Raw genomic sequence first — 18087 nt, 5'->3', positions numbered from 1 at the left:
GGACTTCTTGCAAGAGGACTTATATCGTATTTTCTTAAAAAATTACCATACATTTTTTTTTACTCTTTCCTTGACACCTATGATATACGTCCGTTTCCAATTCGACAACAAAATTTGAAGTGACTTGCTTTTCGACATAGAGAAACCAAAATCAATTTTCTTTCGTTTGAAATACGAAAGAAAGCTTTTATTCGACATACAGAAACAAGACATTTGTCAAAAGTCCACAGAATTTATTCCATTCCTTTGAGATTATCTCCAGAAAATCCAAATAAACACTCTCCTGATGAAGAAGCTGAAAATTCACGGCAGCGAAAGGTCGAGAAAAATACAATGAAAACAATTTGTTTTATTTACTAAAAAATAAAAAACAAATTGACCAAAAAGCCCAAGTAAAAATAAAGATTAAATCGGAATTTAAATACAAACCTTTTCCTATATTTCTCTACAGAACGAGAGAAGGTAATCGGAGACACTCGTTTGAAACTTCACACATTTTATTCTATTACAAAAAGTTTTATTTCACATGGAATCTGCATAACATATATAGTAAATTAATAAATATTTTACATTTCAATTTTTCTATTGCAAAACTAAAACTTTAATCACAAAAAATAAAGACTCCAGTAAGAATAAAGAAAAAGATACCTTAAGTACTACCTTACACTCTTTAAATTATTTACGTGAGTCGAAACCACATCCGCAAAATGTTCTCTCGAAATTTCTTCTTTATTTTAAATATTTGACTAAGTATGATTATATAACCACGTGAGTTCAACAGCTATTGATTAATCTGGCTTCACTTTTTATTCGAAAGAGTAAATTTTATCGTATTTTTTAATAATAAAAAATTGCATAAAATGCAATTGCAGTAAATTCCAGAATATTCATACTTATAAAAGGTCGCAAACGTTAGTAAGGGTCATTGGAATAAGTTGATTAGACTCCAACGTTAATGTGTCAAATTGTTGGTCATGTTGGCAATCGTATGAGTGTGGATATTTAAAAAGGTATGCTGAGTAAATGAAAACAAAATTTCAATTTCATTCGTTCTTTGGTTTGATGAATGTGGAAACTTAAATTAAAATACTGCTATATGTGAAATAACCATCTCAGGGACTTCTGCAATGGTATTGTTCCTTAAATAATTGCCCCATGACAATCCTAAAATGAGTGGGCTAAGCAATGTGAGCAATTTTGATTTTTCATTTGATTTTTAATTTTATCTAAATGACTTACATATATGTACCTAAGACATGGAGGGCGCTTAATATACTAATATTTTTGGTATATGAGATTCAACAAGTTGTGGGAAGCAAATCAATCCACACTTTGTTTTTTTTTTTTGTTTGGAATTCATAGACATATTCCATTAATATCACACTAAATGGAGAAAAAGAAACTTTTGATTGAAAGTTGAGGTATTCCAATACCTGTCATATAAATTATGTTACTTATATTAAAAGCTTACAAATATAGATATATATTTGTGAATGCGAGAGTTTAGATAAAACAGTACTATATGGAGGCTTCGCACAGCCTCAGCCTGGAAGCACAAAATATTTCCTACTCAACTTCAATAACTTTGCCATTAGGCTGGGAGAGAAAGAACGCGATCTTAGTGGAATTGCCACGTGATGTTGATAAATGACAGGGTTATATCGAAGGAAACAGGTTTATAAATATAAAAAGAATGTTCAAACAGCTATGACAATATAAAGAAATGAATTGGACAAATTTGGGGTGAAAACCTATGCGACATAAAGAAAAAAGTTTACACGCATAAAGCATTGGTATATGAATCATAACCTTATTAATTCAAATTATTTATCCATCGGATAATGATGGAGTTACCCAGCCGTATTTTTCATGGGTTTTTACCAGTGAACGAAAAGCTTCTTCAGCTCTGCGTCTAAAAACAAAATACACGTAAAATATGCTGTTTTAAATATCAGTGATTTTGTACGAACCTGCTGAATTCCTTTGTATTTTTGGTTTTTCGCATAATGCGGCCTTGTCCTTTTACCAGGCTAGCTGCAAACTGCATAAGCAAGGCTTCCACTGTATATGCACTGGCCCATCCACGTGGTGTTAAAAGTTCCATGCAAATAGCTCCGCCATCCATTACATATCCTTTTTCTATATGCGGTTCTACAACGCGCATAAACGGTGGGGCAAATGGGAAGTTATCGGGAAATGTCAAATGCAACAATATGAATGGTACATTAAGTTCTACCATATCTTTTGCCAACTTAGAGTCCGGGTCAACGGTATGTAAACAAGCATACCATTCGTAGAGGTTATCATTAATTAGTTCCACCTGTTAATAAGGTAAGTAAAGATTAAATTGGGAACAACAACATTTAATTCTAAGAATTACACAATGGTATCTTTAGCTATACCGATGCGAGGAATGTTTTATTGTTTCGTTTTAATACAAATTTAGCATGCAAATCAAATAAATAACACTTTTGGGGAGAGTTTCAATAAATAAAAGCATTACATTATATGTTAGATATGACCAAAAGTCAGACTTATTTTTCCTATTATTGTAAGTAATAAATGGTATTACATTACTGAGAGGGGATAATCCACAAAAAAAAACTTTATGGTATTTTGGTCCAAACTGGGATTGAACCCACAACCCTATGTATGATAGGCGGGCATGCTAAGCATTGCACCACGTTCAATATTGCTTATTTTAAATTAAGTTCACTTACTGTAAAAACAGAATCGTTTCTGGAACTCTGAACCTTTTGAATTTCCTTGTATTCTTTCATGAGTCTGCGAGCCCGTACACTAAAATCCGGTGTAGGATTCATTGGCATTGGCTTAATTCTGAAATATCATGGAGGTTTAAACAGTGTTGCATTGCAATAACAAAACATATTACTTTTTATCCATACGACGCATTCGTTTTCCTGGAGATTCGGGAAATGGGGCTGGTTTTTTAGCTGTTGCGTCGGCGTCTATATTTTTCTTCTCTTCAGGGTTTTCATCCTTGGAAACGTTATTGCTCTTAAAAATCTTTCGCAGTGAAGATACGACCTTATCCTTTGATCGTGACATTATTTGCTACAACCAAACGTCAATTCCTATAAAACGAAGTAATTTCGTACGCCTGTCGGTGGTTACAAGAAGCAAATAAGCTTAAAATTTATTAGATTTAAACGTGCTTTTAAAGATTCCTCTGTAGGCAATGGTTGTTAAGTTGTATTCAGTCTTAGATGGCGCATCTCACCAGATGTCTATAAAATGAAATTTTTCCGATTATATTAATTCAAAATTTGAAAAAAAATATAAGGTTAAAAAGTTAATCTAATACACACTATTTGTCTCGGCCATGCATATTAAATATAACGAGTTCATTCAACAATCCCCCACTAATCTAAAACTGAACGTGCACTTTTAACCGCAACCTGACATAACTTCACTATTGGCGAATTCCAGCTCGCCAGAAACAATCAAAGTTATATCTGTTTTCTAACTCAATGTACTATACGCAGCAGTATAAATATAAGATTGGGTTAAGTCAGGTATAGTGGCAGCCCGACATTGCAGGCTTCGTCCATTGTGATACCACAGTGATGAACTTCTCTCATATCACTGTCTGCTGCCCGTTTCTATGTTAAGCTCAATAACAGGGACCTCCTTTTTATAGCCGAGTCCGAACGGCGTTTCACATTGCAGTGGAAGCTCTTAGAGAAGCTTTGAAACACTCAGAAATGTCATCAGTTGATAGACAGATAGAGAGAAAGAAAGAAATCTGGGGCAACACGAAGTATTTTGTAAAGGGTGGTTTCCTACCCCGTTGTTGTCACTCACATCGGAACTAAGAAGTAACATTTTCACTGCAAATGCAAGTAAATACCCAGTTCACCGGAAGGTATCGGTGTACTGTTTCTTTTCTCTGATGTCCATATAATAATCGTATTCAATTATATATTAATATTAATACAATACAATATTAATACAAATTTAAACCAGATTTAATTTATAATTAATAGATATTCGATAGATTCACAGTTAACGAAATCGAGAAAATCAACTCAATAAAATAGGTGGGTTTGCATTCTATGCCTTTGCAATGCATATCGGCGCTAAGGTGTCAACGTTTGGGGCACAAAAGTCGACTAATAAATACTTCAATTATTTTCATAATTTCTATTTTTAATTTTATTTTTCAATTGAGTTCGATTCAATCAGACTTGGGGTGTCTGGAGACTCCTTACTGATGTTAGATTTTTTCTTCGTTTCAAAGTGTAAAGAAACTCTCAGTAAACACCATACATTCAATAATTGTTCTGGAGCTTTCCAAATAAAAACTATTGTTCGATATGACTGCGCGAATCTATTTTTCTAATATTATTAATACTACTAAAAGTTAGAAATGTGGGTATACCGAAAATTTAGAAATGTGAGATCTCGATCGAAGTAGATTTTAGTGACCGAACCGAAATGACGTTGGGCGAAACTCGGCCGAAACCGAATCTTTCAAAATGTTTTGTTAATATTAAATCTTCTTCTATGTAATAAAAACCTAAACAAATCACGCTGATGGTCGCAGTGGATTATGCGTGTTGTTAATATTAAATCTTCTTCAAATGCGAAAATAATCTGTTCGCTCACGAAAATACTCACGCTCAATTCGCTTCCAAATAATAACGCTCACGATTTGAAACACACGTTTTTAATCAGGTTCGCCAAGTATACCCTGTATTTAACGGCGACTTACCATTTTTATACCTTATTCGCATCTATATTTATTTATTCAGTCTTTGGATAATTCACAATATAATCCTTACAGACTCGCTAATTTCTAATTTGTATATATACTTCTAAAATGTTCTACTTAAAAATGTACTAATTTTGACGCATATTCCAACTTTGATCTGACAAACGAAGTATATAAAATCTTGAGGGTATATGGACTGATGAAATCCTTACTATTCCTTTTAATAAATGCAAAAGTAGAATATGCCTTAGGCAAGATATAATCAATATGGGATTTGAAATTTAGCTTACTATCAAAATAAACACCTAGATCTAAGATCCTATCAATCACTTTCGAAGACTGATCATGAATGCAATAATTCGAAGAAACGCGCATATTACCCCGACAATAAGGAAGAAAATAACACTTCTCAACATTCAACGGCAAATGATTCTCACTACACCAAACAACAAGCCTATTCAAGTCATCCTGAAGCAGTAACGTGTCCTCTAAACATGATACATTCAAAAATATCTTAATATCATCTGCGTAGATCAAATACTTAGCAAAACGAAAACATTTACCTATGTCATTAATAAATAAAATAAAAAGTAAAGGCCCTAAAATACTACCTTGGGGTCAAAAACTGATTTTAAGTTTTTGTGAGTAACAGTTCTAAACGCGAGAGCATTTTGGATCGCGAGCAGCGTTGCCGTTTTGGTCCGATCGGACCAAAATTGGTCCAAAAGATTTCTAATTTTTAAAATTGGTCCGATGGTCGGACCAAACGGAATTTGGCCCATTTTGGTCCATTTTCATAAATTTGGTAAAATTTATAAATTTTTTCTAGTATTTAAAAATCTATCACATATTCAATAATAAATATAAAAATATTGCCGGGAGGCCAAAGATTTCATGTGCTTAAAATACGAATGCGAATTTTGTTTAGCATAGAAGACGTATTTCTCTGAAATAAAATTTTTTCCTTATCCAAAAGTCTATAAACTTTTCAATGAAGTCGGTTTGTCCTTATAGTTAAGTGATTCGACATAAAATTAGGTATCCTAAAATGAAAAATTTCGTTTTACTAAAGTCAAAATGGCTTTAATACTCCTGAAAAAATATTCAAAATTAATTAAACATTGTTGACGTTTTGTATCTTGACTTTAAAACTAAAAGCTTTTAAAAATAGGAAGTCGTTTTAAAGTCGTTTTTTACTTGAAACATAAAATAGTTTTCACTTGTATTCTATTCCCTGTTTCTTTGGCTCGGAATCGATCCCAAAATCATAAGCGTAAAGACAAAATCTTTGGAGCCGTGAATGCTTTTTTTCAGTGTGGGATTAGATACCATTTCAATCACAGAAAATCGAATGAAAATTTTGTGTTGATGTCAACTAAAATTGACTTCGACCTTTTCAAAAAGTCTATTTTTTTAAATTGAAAAGTATTTAACTTTTTTAATAAAAGCACTATGTACAACAATAAATTATTTTTTTTTTTTTTTTTTTTTTTTTTGGGTTTTGATTAATTAATGGCAATGTCTCTTCGACATTAAAAGGCCAGGTTATATACACCGATCGATGTAGACCCAAACTACACCGGAAATAAACAAATGAACACTTTCGTTGAGCCAAAAAAGCCCCGATTAGAAGCTATCGAACCCGATATGAGTAGACTCTAATTATCAGGTGTGAGTGGTATAAATAGTGCATATGTTTCGCCATGACAAAAGTTTAGGATCAGTTATTCAAAATATAAATGATAGTCAATTAGTCAATTATTATTGTAAATGTGACGACGGCATAAATGTATCAGGCTTATAAATATCACAGGTTAGGTTTGTTGTTAGTTTAAATCGATTAGGCGTAAGCCATAAAATATCACAGATGAATTCCATATCAGTCTTGTTGATTCAATCAAGTAATTAAATTGAAACGTTAGTTTCAATAATAAAATTAACGAGAGATTTATATAAATCTATGTCCTTTGTAGCCAGGATGTCATAAACATCAGTAAAACGATTAGTTAAATTGTATTTCAGTCTTAGAGCATCGAATTTTGTACAATCAAAAATTGTATGATGTGTTGATTCCGCATCCAAACATTCGTTGCAGACATCTGAGCTGATAGCTCCAATTTTTAAAAGAAAAGGTTTGTCATACGTACGGGCTGTGTGCAATCGATTGATGATTTTGGTTTCTTGGGGGTTGAACATATACTTCGAAAACCACGGCTTTATTCTAACATCTTCAAATAATTTGCTGGCTTTGATGCTTTTGCAGAGAGAAATTTTCTTGAATTCTAAATTCCAATTATTCCATAGAGCTGTTCGGATTTTGTTTAGGCCTTCTTCAGGAGTGAGTTTAGGGTTAAGGGGTGCCCCACACTCTGCAGCAAGTTTGGCTGTTTCATCTGCTAACTCATTTATGTTCAGTCCTCTATGACCAGGAATCCAGACAATATGGCATTTATTGATGTTAGAATCTTGAAGTTTTTGATGAAATGTAGCGGCAATGTAGTTGTTGGTGTTTTCACTGGCAATAATCTTGCATGCAGCAAGGCTATCCGTGAACAGTACACACTTGTCATCTTCATGTTCAATGGCAATCTCCAGAGCCTTGACTAATGCCCATAGTTCCCCAAAAGTGGATGAGGCAGCAAAACCAATTCTGAAAAGAAATCGTTGATTTGTGGATACATTGACAATACCACAGCCAATAGAGTTAGTAGAAACAGAAGCATCAGTAGCAAAAATAGTAAAATTAAAATTTTTATAGCCATCAATTTCGCTGAGGTAGATGGACTTTAATATATCTATGGGATAGTTATTCTTCCCATTAGGCAATAGGTTGAGTCTGACAGTAACTTTTCTAGATGTCAAGGAGTTAGAAATGTGCTCAATACTATCAAAAATTTGAGGAAATTCATAATATACGTAACTGTAGCTGGAGTTGACTTTTGGATTATCAGACACTAGATCATACAGCACCTTATCTCTGGATTGCACCTTAATGAGTTCTTTCGCTGTCAGGTACACTGCTCTAAACTCTGGGGGGAGTTCATGAGCCAATGCATAAACAATATGTGTGGGGGAAGATCTGGCAACACCTAGACTTCTCCTTAACATGTCAGTCTGTAATCTTTCCACTCTTTTATTAATACTCTTCGGGGCATCTGCCGCTGTGGTTCTCACATATTCTATCTTTGATCTAACAATGCTTTTATACACATTCAACGCAACATTGGGATGCAAACCCCCTCGAATAGAAGTGAGGCACTTAAGCATGTTTACACAATTCTGCGTCTCCTTTGAAATAGAATCATAATGGTCCTTTATCGACAAGGAATTCGTGACAATTCTGCCTAGAAATCGCAGTTTTTTCGTCTGCTCAACTCTAGTACCATCGATAACCATATCAATATTTTTAAAACCATTTTTAGCAAAATACATTGTGTTCGATTTGGATGGATTAAAGGATAAATTAAGATTTCTACAGGTGTCCATGAATTCTCTTACCTTGTCAATAAGGTTCGATCTAGCCTCAGCAAAATCACGGTGATACGACATTATGATGAAGTCATCTGCATATTGAAAAATAGTTGTATTGCCATCCTCAAGGGTATGAAGACTGGCAGTGTATAAGTTAAACAGCAGTGGCGACAGACAACTACCTTGTGGCAACCCATTGTACACAGACACCTCCGAATTACTCAACTTCAGTATTCTGTGAGAGAGAAAATTAATGATCCAGTTACAGTACGCAGTATCCAAACCTGAAAGGATGAGTTTTCTCTGTAGCATATCAATCTTGACACAATTATAAGCATCACATATATCAAGAGACAGAATAACAACCTTGAAGTTGTTGGCCTTAAGCAAGGCAACTCTATGCAAGAGTTCATTAATACATGTACTTGTGGAAGAATTCTTTTTGTATGCAAATGATCTTCTGGGTATAATATCCACACTGTCAAAGTGTACTGAGATTCTTTCTTTCACCATTAAATTAATACATTTTAGAAACACCGATATCAATGATATTGGCCGAAAGTTTTTAGGGTCATTATGATTCTTTTTCGGTTTTGGTATAGGCACAATTTTTATAATTCTCCAATCATCTCGAATGGTGTTAGTCAAAAAAGCATTGTTCATAGCTGTTAACAAAGCGCGTTTGGAAATGCCCGAGAGAGATTTAATCATATTATACGTTATTCCATCATGTCCTCCAGCCGACTGAGACCTTTTTCCAGATAGACACAAAATAAACTCTTCAAAATCAAATGGTTCAATGAAGTGATTAACCAAAGGAAAATCAATAATCACATTCTCACCAGTAACTTGATTTTTAAGGTGCTCCAAGTATACAGCATTATTTTCATCATTCCAAATAGATCTAGTAGGATTATTTCTTCCACGGATGTTATTAATAAACTTCCAGGCATTTTTAGTGTTGGGAGACTTGTTGATTTCATCTAGTTTGGCAAGATAACACTTTTTCTTGGCCTCAGCCACCATATTCTTCCAGTGCTCAGTCGCTTTTCTAGCATCTTCAAGATTGTTATACGAGGGAAAAAGCCTGGCTTTCTTAGCAGCCGCCCACTGCCTGCGAAACCCAACCTTGAGTTCCTCACTCCACCAAAACTTTGGGCTACGTCCATCTGGAACAACATATGAGGCATACTCAACTTCATCTTTCATAGACTTTTGTATACTATCCAAATCCGGCTCAAGCTCCAACTTCGAAAGCGACATCAGAAGTTTATTTTTGGATAGAAATTTCATCTTTGATTTTTTCCTTGAATCTATGACAACCGTAATGGGAAAGTGTCTGCTGCCACCAAGATAACAGTCGCTCACAGTCCATGTTCCCTCCAAACATGTACTAATGAAAGTGAGATCGAGCACCGAACCATCAGACTCGTCATTCCTTCTGAAAGTGATGTTATTGGAATTGATGCATTTTAATCTAGAGTAGCTAAAAATGGTTTCCAGTTCTTTCCCTTTTCTATTGGAGATATTATCTCCCCAAACAGTGTTACGAGCATTGAAGTCTCCCATCAGAATAACATTCTCATGTCTATCTAAAAAATTGCATAGTCTTCCTACTTCACCAGCCAGAATATACAATGGCATAGACGGAGGGAAGTAAACCGACGCAATTGTAAAATTTGTATGAAGATTACTGGTTTTGACAATTATTATGTCAAATTCAGTTTCAAATACGATTCTGGAAAATTTTATATATTTCCTCAGAGCAATGGCTACACCCCCATAGCCATCAGGTCTGAATTTCTGAACAAGATTGAAATTAATCATTCTATTTCTATTATCTCTGTTTTCAGAAAAAATTTCAGACAGCACTAAAATGTCAAAGTTGTAGTTATTCGCATAAAATTCTAGATAATTCTTGTTTTTTGTAAACGACTGCACATTATACTGTAGTATCTTTACCATAAAATGAAGAATTAGATAAAAGACTAGAATTAGAAGATTGAGGCACCAAACCACATTTTACCAGGCGCGAATTAAAATGATTAGCAGCATCTATAGCAACAGTGTTACCAGACATCTTGAAAAAGTCCATCATGAAAGCCAGCATCTCACTGGTGACTTTCTCGAGTTCACTGACTCTCAGCTCACTTGTCATATAAACAGGCGATGAGGGCTGCGTTTCCGGAAACATCCTCGGATGAGTTTGCACACCGGTGCGATGAACATATTCTTTTCTCTGCCTCTTAGCCACAGAGCTATAAGTGTATGGGGTTAAAATTTGATTAACATCTCTGTCTCTCATATCCTCCCTCACTGGGGCAGTCTTCTTTCTATTCCTTCCATTAGATAATTCCGGAAAACTGTCATCATCAGCTAAAAGATCAAAACGATTTTGGTTGTTGTATTTCTGAAGTACCTCACGTTTTGACATCTTTTTACGCGTCATAATCTTGTTGGTTTCTATTTCTTTTATCCAGCTCGGACAAATTTCCTTGTCACTAGCAAGATGGCCTTCAGCCTTACACAGAATGCATTTTTTACCACCACATTGGCCATTGCAGACTTCACTATCAGCACCACATTTTATACATCGTTTCTTCGACCGACAACCCAGTTTAGTATGGCCCAAGCGACCACAGTTGTAACACTGTCTGATAGCAGGATAGTATGTGCTGACAACCAGAACAGACTTTTCAAACACTATCCAACTAGGGTGATCATCACCCGCAAAGCCAATTTTGACTGTTTCAGTTGGATGAAAAACACCCACCTCTTTTTCATCGCGCCTGGTAAAACGTTTAACAGAAGTAATATTGATACTTGAAGTTGCATTTTCTAAAATCTCTTGTTCACTATAGCATAAAGGCACATTTCTAATGACACCGAAAGTTTCAACAAAGTTTCTGGGGACAAAGGCCCTCAACTTTCTTTTCCTCAACTCTTCATTGTCTAAAAATTTATTGGCTGATTCAACATCCTCAAACGTTAATTTATATAACGTAACACCAATTGCATCGATCTTCTTGATCTTGTCAAACTCGTCAGACTTAATGTCTCTTATTTTCTGTACAAAATAGAGACCATTTTTAACTTTTTTGTTAGTACCATTATCTACCTCAGAGGTGTCTACCAATACGTGTGGCTCACCTTTATGATTATTCGAATATCTCACCAACGAATCATTCACTCTTCTTTTTTTGCTTTCATGTACCACCATTTCTTCTCGCGGTCTCGCATTTTTCGCCGCAATACCACCATCACCATCATTAACAATCACATCAACATTCATAGCCTCGTCAACCCCCGTTTCAGCTACTTCACAATTATTAATAATCGCAGGTCTAACATTTCTGCCTTTTATAGGTTTCGTCAGTTTCTTTTTATTGTCACATTTTTTGTCAGTATCAATATGACAAACAATCATGGACTTAGAAGGCCCAGCCTTCTCCTCCACACCACTTTCCATGGCCACCACTAAGGCCAGCGGTTAATTTTGCACAACCACTCACACCAGATACACAAAATAACAACCACCAACAAGACAATGAAATTGTCCAACAGTATTCAAATCAATGCACACAGTTAGAACTGAATACAAAATCAAAAAGGTTTCTCTTCACAAGCAAGGAACGATGTCTACACAGCAAAGGCTCAACGAAGAATGAAATTATTTTTTAACGCATTTTTCTTCGAAATTGGAAATTTGGTCCGCTGGAGGGAATTTTGGTCCGATTTTGGAAAAATTTTGGTCCAAAATAAAATTTCGTAGTGGCAACGCTGATCGCGAGTATGCGTGAATAATTCCACTCGTGAGTGGGAGTCTGTAAAATATTTTTTGTGAGCGAGTACGGATTTTCGTATTACCACCTCTAATGTATACACGATAACTTGATATACGAAAATAACATCAAAGTTTTCTACTTACAGCCCCATGAGTTAAAAATCGATGGGATACCTCTTTGTTCCTTTGTTAAGTTATTCAATGACTGATATACTTCCTCTGTTCGTTTCGCAATTCAAAAGTATAGAGTAAAAACGAGCAGACAAAAGTAATCAAAATTTACAACACTAATACTTTTTTCCCACAAACAAAATCTGATGTATGCATCATCGAATCATTAAAGTTATCGAAATTTTAGTAATTTCTTAAAACCGGTTTACTTTTTTAACAATAACGAACCGGGTCTCTTTTTACAACTTTTATTTAAGCGCACAGATTGGAAAAATGCTTGTATTCAATGTAGTTTCAAACAATTTTCAAAGAACTAATGTGAATAAAATGTCGGGTTTTCACACAAAAATATTTTTCAACCCAATAAACACAAACGTTTGAAAAATACTAAATTTCAATAATTTTTCAAACATGCTTTCAAAGCATTAGGGTAATATTCAATATTAGAAATTGTTGAGAAACAAAAAACAGACATTGCCCTCAACGGTGGAATTCAACACTTTAGCAAAGATTTTTCAACATATTAGCAACAACTTTTCAATCTAAATTTCATTTTAATGCTTCAAACCCATTGGAAAATTTATTGAAGCAAGGAATTTGCAAGGCTATTTGAATTAATGTTGAATAAGGGATTCATTATCAAATTGATATGGCGTTATCTGTGAAAAATGCTCATCCTTGTATTTGTTGGGAATGCTCTCAAAAAAAACCTTTGTGTATTAATTTCACGCTTTTATTTCTATTTTCTCTATTTTGTGAACCATAATGATATATAATATGACATTTGTATAAATAGTTCTTATTAATAAGAAAATTATTTGGAAGAAATTTCACTACAAAACCTGGAATAGTTCATAAGTTATTTCAAATGCAAAGTTTTGCGTTTCGCGCATTCGTAAATCAGAACATGGGAGTATGAACTTCTATTTAAAATTTCACGAGGAATACTTTTCAAAAGAATACTGTAAAATACCAAAAATGATTAAAAAGAAAACCAATAGCGTCTTCATCTAAGTGTAATCTGTACAATTTTATGTACATTTTTATTCGCGATTGTCGAAATTTAATTAATTTCGATTAATATTGAAAATCGATTTTTTTATTGGTACACGCGGTGGAACGCCTTTTGTTTTTATGAGATAACGGTAAATGCAAGTTGAAATTTAATTGGACAGTTGAATTAACGTTCACTTAAAAAAACTTAAACTTAAAAATAATTAAAAACTTAAAAAATGGAAGTAGAGTACATGGACGACTACGACGTTGGCGCTTGTGAGTACGCCAATGAGGGCGCTTGTGGAGGAGGTATGTATACTCAACAGGGTATTATAAGTTAGTGCAGGAGACGCGCACATGGTCCTCCAAAATCGGTCCCTGTCTGTCCGTCTGGTCATGTCTGTCCGTCTGGCTGTGAACACATTTTTGTAAGGTCAAACATGTTTGAATAGTTCGAAAACGTGGATCTATGGATCTACAAGGTGGTGCAAGATAGACACCTCTTACTTTCTTCTCTTACTTGTTTAATTAAAATGAGCGCAATTTCAGAAGGCATCGAATACGTTGAAGCTGTGCACAAGGTGGAAGTGGACATGGGTGAAGTAGTGGAGATGGAGCAAGTAAACACGGGTGAAGTGGAGAAGGAGCAAGTGGCTCTCAACAACACCCTCCCTTCGACGATCACACGACCACAGGTCGTGTACCCCGCGCACCACCTCTCGTACAACACCCTCCCTTCGACGATCACACGGCCTCAGGTCGTGTACCCCGCACACTGCCTCTCATACAACACCCCCCCTCGCGATGCGAGAGACATCAGTTCCGGTCACTTTGTTGTAACGACGACAGAAAATTAGAACGATGTACAAAAGGCGTTAAGGCCAATCAGCTGTTCTTGGCAGTGTTGTCAGGTTTGGGGTTTTCCCCCAATTTTTTTTTACGTTTGGGGAGATTTTTAGGGGTATATATTTAAACATTTCTTAAATTATAGATGTCATAATTTTACAACTACATGTTAAACGACTTACACACTGCAATTTGGCGAATAACGTATATGATTTATTTTTCTACTTTGTAAACTGATTGAATTAATTTGTTTTACTAGCTCTTTGAATTGATATAGATATTGTATTATTATATTTTTTTGTTGAATTGAATTTGTGAAGTGTATCACTAGAAATCACCTGAAAAAATCTAGAACAATTTGTTTTTTTTTTTCTTAAGGTTTGATGGGAAGGTTCAAAAATCACCTGGCAACACTTGAGCCGTCGATAATCTACTTCGATATTTAGACAGACATGGCTGAACAAGAAGGTTAAATCATGGCCCCATATGATTACAATTTTTTTATTTCGACAAAATTTTAAGATGTCAAAATTATATGTTTATGGTGATTGCAGCTCTCCAAATGACACTGCATAGCAAATGCATCTCAAACAAACTCGCGCATTCATAGCTGGAGAATTGTTCAAAGATGACTTGAGTATCTTGATAACATATTCCAGACCCAAAATACCACGCATATCAGTTTTTAAACTGCATCATAAACTGTTTTTGTTAATAGATGGCGAAGATCCATTTGACTGACTTCCATTCTTAACTTTGGTCTCATATCGGCGTTCCTCGGATGAATTATCCACTTCACAATAACTCATAGGTGACGCAATTAAATTTGAACCTTTATTTTTCTCTGGATTTGAATTATTTTTTCAGGACAATTGAAAGAATAAATAATTGCCACTTTTACCAATGACATACGATTCTTTTTTCAGCTGATTTTGACTTCTTAAAATTGTAAACAACATATTGAAATTTGTTTTTTTTTTGTTATCGTGATTCAACCTCCTTATTCAGCCATGTAGACAGAGTACCATTGAGATGTTTTCCCTTTAAGGCCGGTACTCTGTTCGGTTTTCGCGTTGAAACTCCATACACAACCAAAAAATTTGCGAAATTTTTTCCATTTGTGATACTTTGTTTTTTCGTGTTGAAAAACTGGCGTTTATAGCACGGCGCCATTTGCAATGTGAATTAAGAAATAATTTATTTATTAAAAACTATTTGTGCGGGTTTATAAATCAAACACGGACCATATTTTTGTTCCGAAACTATACAAAGGATCAAAGGAATAGCAGATCAATTGCCCAAGGAAAAATAAAATGTTATTTTGTAAAAACAAGCAACAACCACCAACAATTTTAGATTGTGAACCCACCTAATTTGGAATATATTCAAAATATATGTCAAAATATTGAAATGAGTTTCATAGAAAAAAAGAAAACACATAGGCTTTTAAGAACATGGACATGTGAAAATAACATAAAAATTTTTTTCCTTCGCGCTCGCGGTAATTATTTGGACATATATGTGATTTTAGAGTAAATGTGAATTTATAGTTTCCATGGTAAAGGTGGGTACTATGTTCGATTTTCGAGTTGAAAACCACTTTATTTTCGCGATTACTTTTGCTTAAATAATCAAAATTATAAATGAAAACAAACTTATTCCCGTAAAGTCTTGTAAAAATCTAGATAAACAAGAAACTGCGCATCAATTGAGTTAATTTATCTGCTTTATATTGAACTGTTTTAATAAAGTAACCACGAAAATTTCAACGCGAAAAGCGAATATAGTATTTACCTTAAAGGTGGATATTAAGTTCAAGTTTAGCCGCTAAAATAGTCATTTTTTCACGATTACTTCTCTTTAATAATCCATTTTAAGGAACTTTGTGAAAATTTGCTTTGGGATATTCCCCATCAAGTTATAATGAAATCTCCAACAAATATGTGCAATTTTATGACTTTAGTGAAAATTAGCCGCTAAACTCGAACTTATAGCCTATTTCTGATATCCGAATTCTGTTGTTCGTTCGCATACAAAATGAAAATCAGCTGATTTCGGTTTCTCTAAGCTCTATCCAAACGACAAGTGAGACGAAAATCAATGCGAACGAAAACGTAACGTTACCACTAAAATTGGGTTACTCTAACTCCATTCGTTCGCATTTTTTCGAACAGAAATGTCAAATCCACTCACTTTGCACAAACCTTTCGTTTTGTAGAAAAAGGCATTCATAAATAGAGAAAAACTTAATAATTGATAAATTGATTAACGCTTTTTGGTGCAAATATGTGATAAAAGTTGTTTATATCGATATATTTCTCTTTATAACCGCCACCGACATTCCGTCCGGAATAACTGATAATCTGTAAGTGTGTAAATATAACCATAGCGATAGGCGGTAGGCGAACACTTATTTGCGTGTATTTCTTATGGGAAGCTCAAAATCCGCGACGGAATAACGTGACGGCTAGCGGCGTGTCGCTAAATTAAAACTTATTCTAACTCCTTGGTATTCAAGGCATATTAAAGAGGTAAAGTCTTGCAATCAGGTGACTAATATCGACATTCATCTTGTCAAAGGCTTTGTTTACGTTTAGTAGGTTTGTTTACATTCTTTGTGTACAAAAATATTACAATACAACAACCCCTGCCAGCATTTCAAAGTTCCATTTCAACCTCATCGTTACCACAGACTCGTAAATGTCACTTCAACCATCATGAAAAGGTACATCAAAAAGTACATGCAAGTAATTTGCCATCCCTACTGTTAAAAAAGCCATTTTTTTGTGAAACGCCAAGCGCAACCAGCTTGTTATATTTTAATTAAATAAAAACGAAAATAAAGTTCTGAAAACATAGATTATACGCTTAAAATTGTGAAAGGTATATTGGTGAACAATTTGGTGATTTTCCAAATGGAATAAAGTGATTGTTTTTCAGATATTTTACAGACACGCTGCCTCCATGGAATAAAAACACTGGTTGATAGACGCAGCAACATGTAACTCGCTACTTGTAACTCAACATCATCATTAATGCCAAACATTATGTTAAATGTAATGTGATAGTGGTATAAATGTTATTTTTTAAAAATTTGTAAATGATTAATCAAATTAATAAATATCTAAACAAACGTGTTTTACTCGACCACAACGATTCTTTTACCACTATCTTAAAATATGCTTTTTCTGATTGTTTGGAGGGTCTCTTATTGGCGTCGTTCTAAATTGATCTATAAAGGCACCTAATAATTGCACTCATGCGAAACATTTTTGTAGTAACTTGGCGTGGTACAACTTCTCAATAGTGACGGCGCTTTTCCGACGAGTTTTTGATGTCGTATATGATTGTTTTCGACGTAGTGGGGATTCTCAAAAGAGTCCCCAAATTCAAAAAATGTTGGCAGGGAACACTACACATACAAAAAATGTCAACTTAAGTGACCTGCCATTTTAGTTTGACTTTCTAAATATCATGGGGTGTACACACGTTTGCTCGTGACTTTACCTTTAATTAATATGCCTTGCTTGGTATTTGCCGTTGCGGCAAAAATGTTTCGCCTACCGCCTATCGCTATGGTTATATTTACACACTAACGTTTTTTCCTAGCGTTTTTGTTGTCAATACAGCATGCTTTGACAACATTAAACAATGAAGTTGAATAAAAACATACAATGGCTTGTTATTCGTAGAGTTATTTCAAGAAAAAATAATAAAATAATAATAAGAAATACACGTAAATAAGTGTTCGCCTACCGCCTATCGCTATGGTTATATTTACACACTAAAGCGCATAAAGAATCAGTTTGGCATTTGTAGCAAACACAAACCCGGTTCCAAAAAAAAGTAATTACCCAATAAACACAAACGTTTGAAAAATGCTAAATTTCAACAATTTTTCAAACATTTTTTCAAAGGATTAGTGTAATATTCAAGTTGAGAAATTGTTGAGAAAATCGCGTTCTCAACAAAAAACAGACATTACCCTCAACAGTGAAATTCAACACATTAGCAATAATATCTCAAGTGTTATCCTAAAATTGAAATGCATCGCTACTCAATAATTTGTCAAACAATTTTCGAT

General features: G+C 34.4%; 2 protein-coding genes and 1 long non-coding RNA gene across 7 annotated transcripts; 1 reads left to right on the top strand and 2 right to left on the bottom strand.

Annotated features, from left to right (window-relative positions):
- Positions 1–479: 479 nt before the first annotated feature.
- Positions 480–12311, bottom strand: LOC142227434 (ubiquitin-conjugating enzyme E2Q-like protein 1). Of its 3 annotated transcripts, none has more exons than XM_075297991.1 (5): positions 12165–12311; positions 2894–3248; positions 2721–2838; positions 1971–2320; positions 480–1912 (listed from the first exon to the last, which is right to left on the bottom strand). In XM_075297991.1, the coding sequence occupies exons 2-5, from the start codon at positions 3067–3069 to the stop codon at positions 1828–1830; spliced, it is 729 nt and encodes a 242-aa protein (XP_075154106.1). In that variant the 5' UTR covers positions 3070–3248; positions 12165–12311; the 3' UTR covers positions 480–1827. The 3 variants fall into 3 exon arrangements, with proteins under 3 accessions (XP_075154106.1, XP_075154104.1, XP_075154105.1); XM_075297989.1 differs by having other exon boundaries at positions 12135–12298; XM_075297990.1 differs by lacking the exon at positions 12165–12311 and adding an exon at positions 5347–5367.
- On the bottom strand, positions 6186–11493 carry LOC142227433 (uncharacterized). Of its 3 annotated transcripts, none has more exons than XM_075297986.1 (2): positions 11357–11493; positions 6186–9647 (listed from the first exon to the last, which is right to left on the bottom strand). In XM_075297986.1, exon 2 carries the CDS (start codon positions 9497–9499, stop codon positions 6641–6643), a length of 2859 nt encoding a protein of 952 aa, XP_075154101.1. In that variant the 5' UTR covers positions 9500–9647; positions 11357–11493; the 3' UTR covers positions 6186–6640. The 3 variants fall into 3 exon arrangements, with proteins under 3 accessions (XP_075154101.1, XP_075154102.1, XP_075154103.1); XM_075297987.1 differs by having other exon boundaries at positions 6186–9644; positions 11357–11459; XM_075297988.1 differs by lacking the exon at positions 11357–11493 and having other exon boundaries at positions 6186–8490; positions 9049–10033.
- A 4346-nt stretch (positions 12312–16657) lies between the features above and the next one.
- Positions 16658–17096, top strand: LOC142225407 (uncharacterized). Its single transcript, XR_012719270.1, has 2 exons — positions 16658–16886; positions 16944–17096. It is a non-coding gene; the product is annotated as an uncharacterized LOC142225407 (long non-coding RNA).
- The last annotated feature ends 991 nt before the right edge of the window (positions 17097–18087 follow it).

The sequence above is a fragment of the Haematobia irritans genome, chromosome 2, assembly GCF_050003625.1.
Source record: "Haematobia irritans isolate KBUSLIRL chromosome 2, ASM5000362v1, whole genome shotgun sequence".
Lineage (NCBI taxonomy): Eukaryota > Metazoa > Arthropoda > Insecta > Diptera > Muscidae > Haematobia > Haematobia irritans.
The sequence above is the reverse complement of the archived record's forward strand: the minus strand, read 5'-3'. Positions and strand labels throughout refer to the sequence as shown.

Coding starts and splice junctions, on each gene's coding strand:
- LOC142227434 (XM_075297991.1), bottom strand. CDS start 3,069: ATGTCACGATCAAAGGATAAGGTCGTATCTTCACTGCGAAAGATTTTT. Junction 2,839..2,893: donor ATGCGTCGTATGGATAAAAA/GTAATATGTTTT, acceptor ATGATATTTCAG/AATTAAGCCAATGCCAATGA. Junction 1,913..1,970: donor AATACAAAGGAATTCAGCAG/GTTCGTACAAAA, acceptor TTTTGTTTTTAG/ACGCAGAGCTGAAGAAGCTT.
- LOC142227433 (XM_075297986.1), bottom strand. CDS start 9,499: ATGAAATTTCTATCCAAAAATAAACTTCTGATGTCGCTTTCGAAGTTG.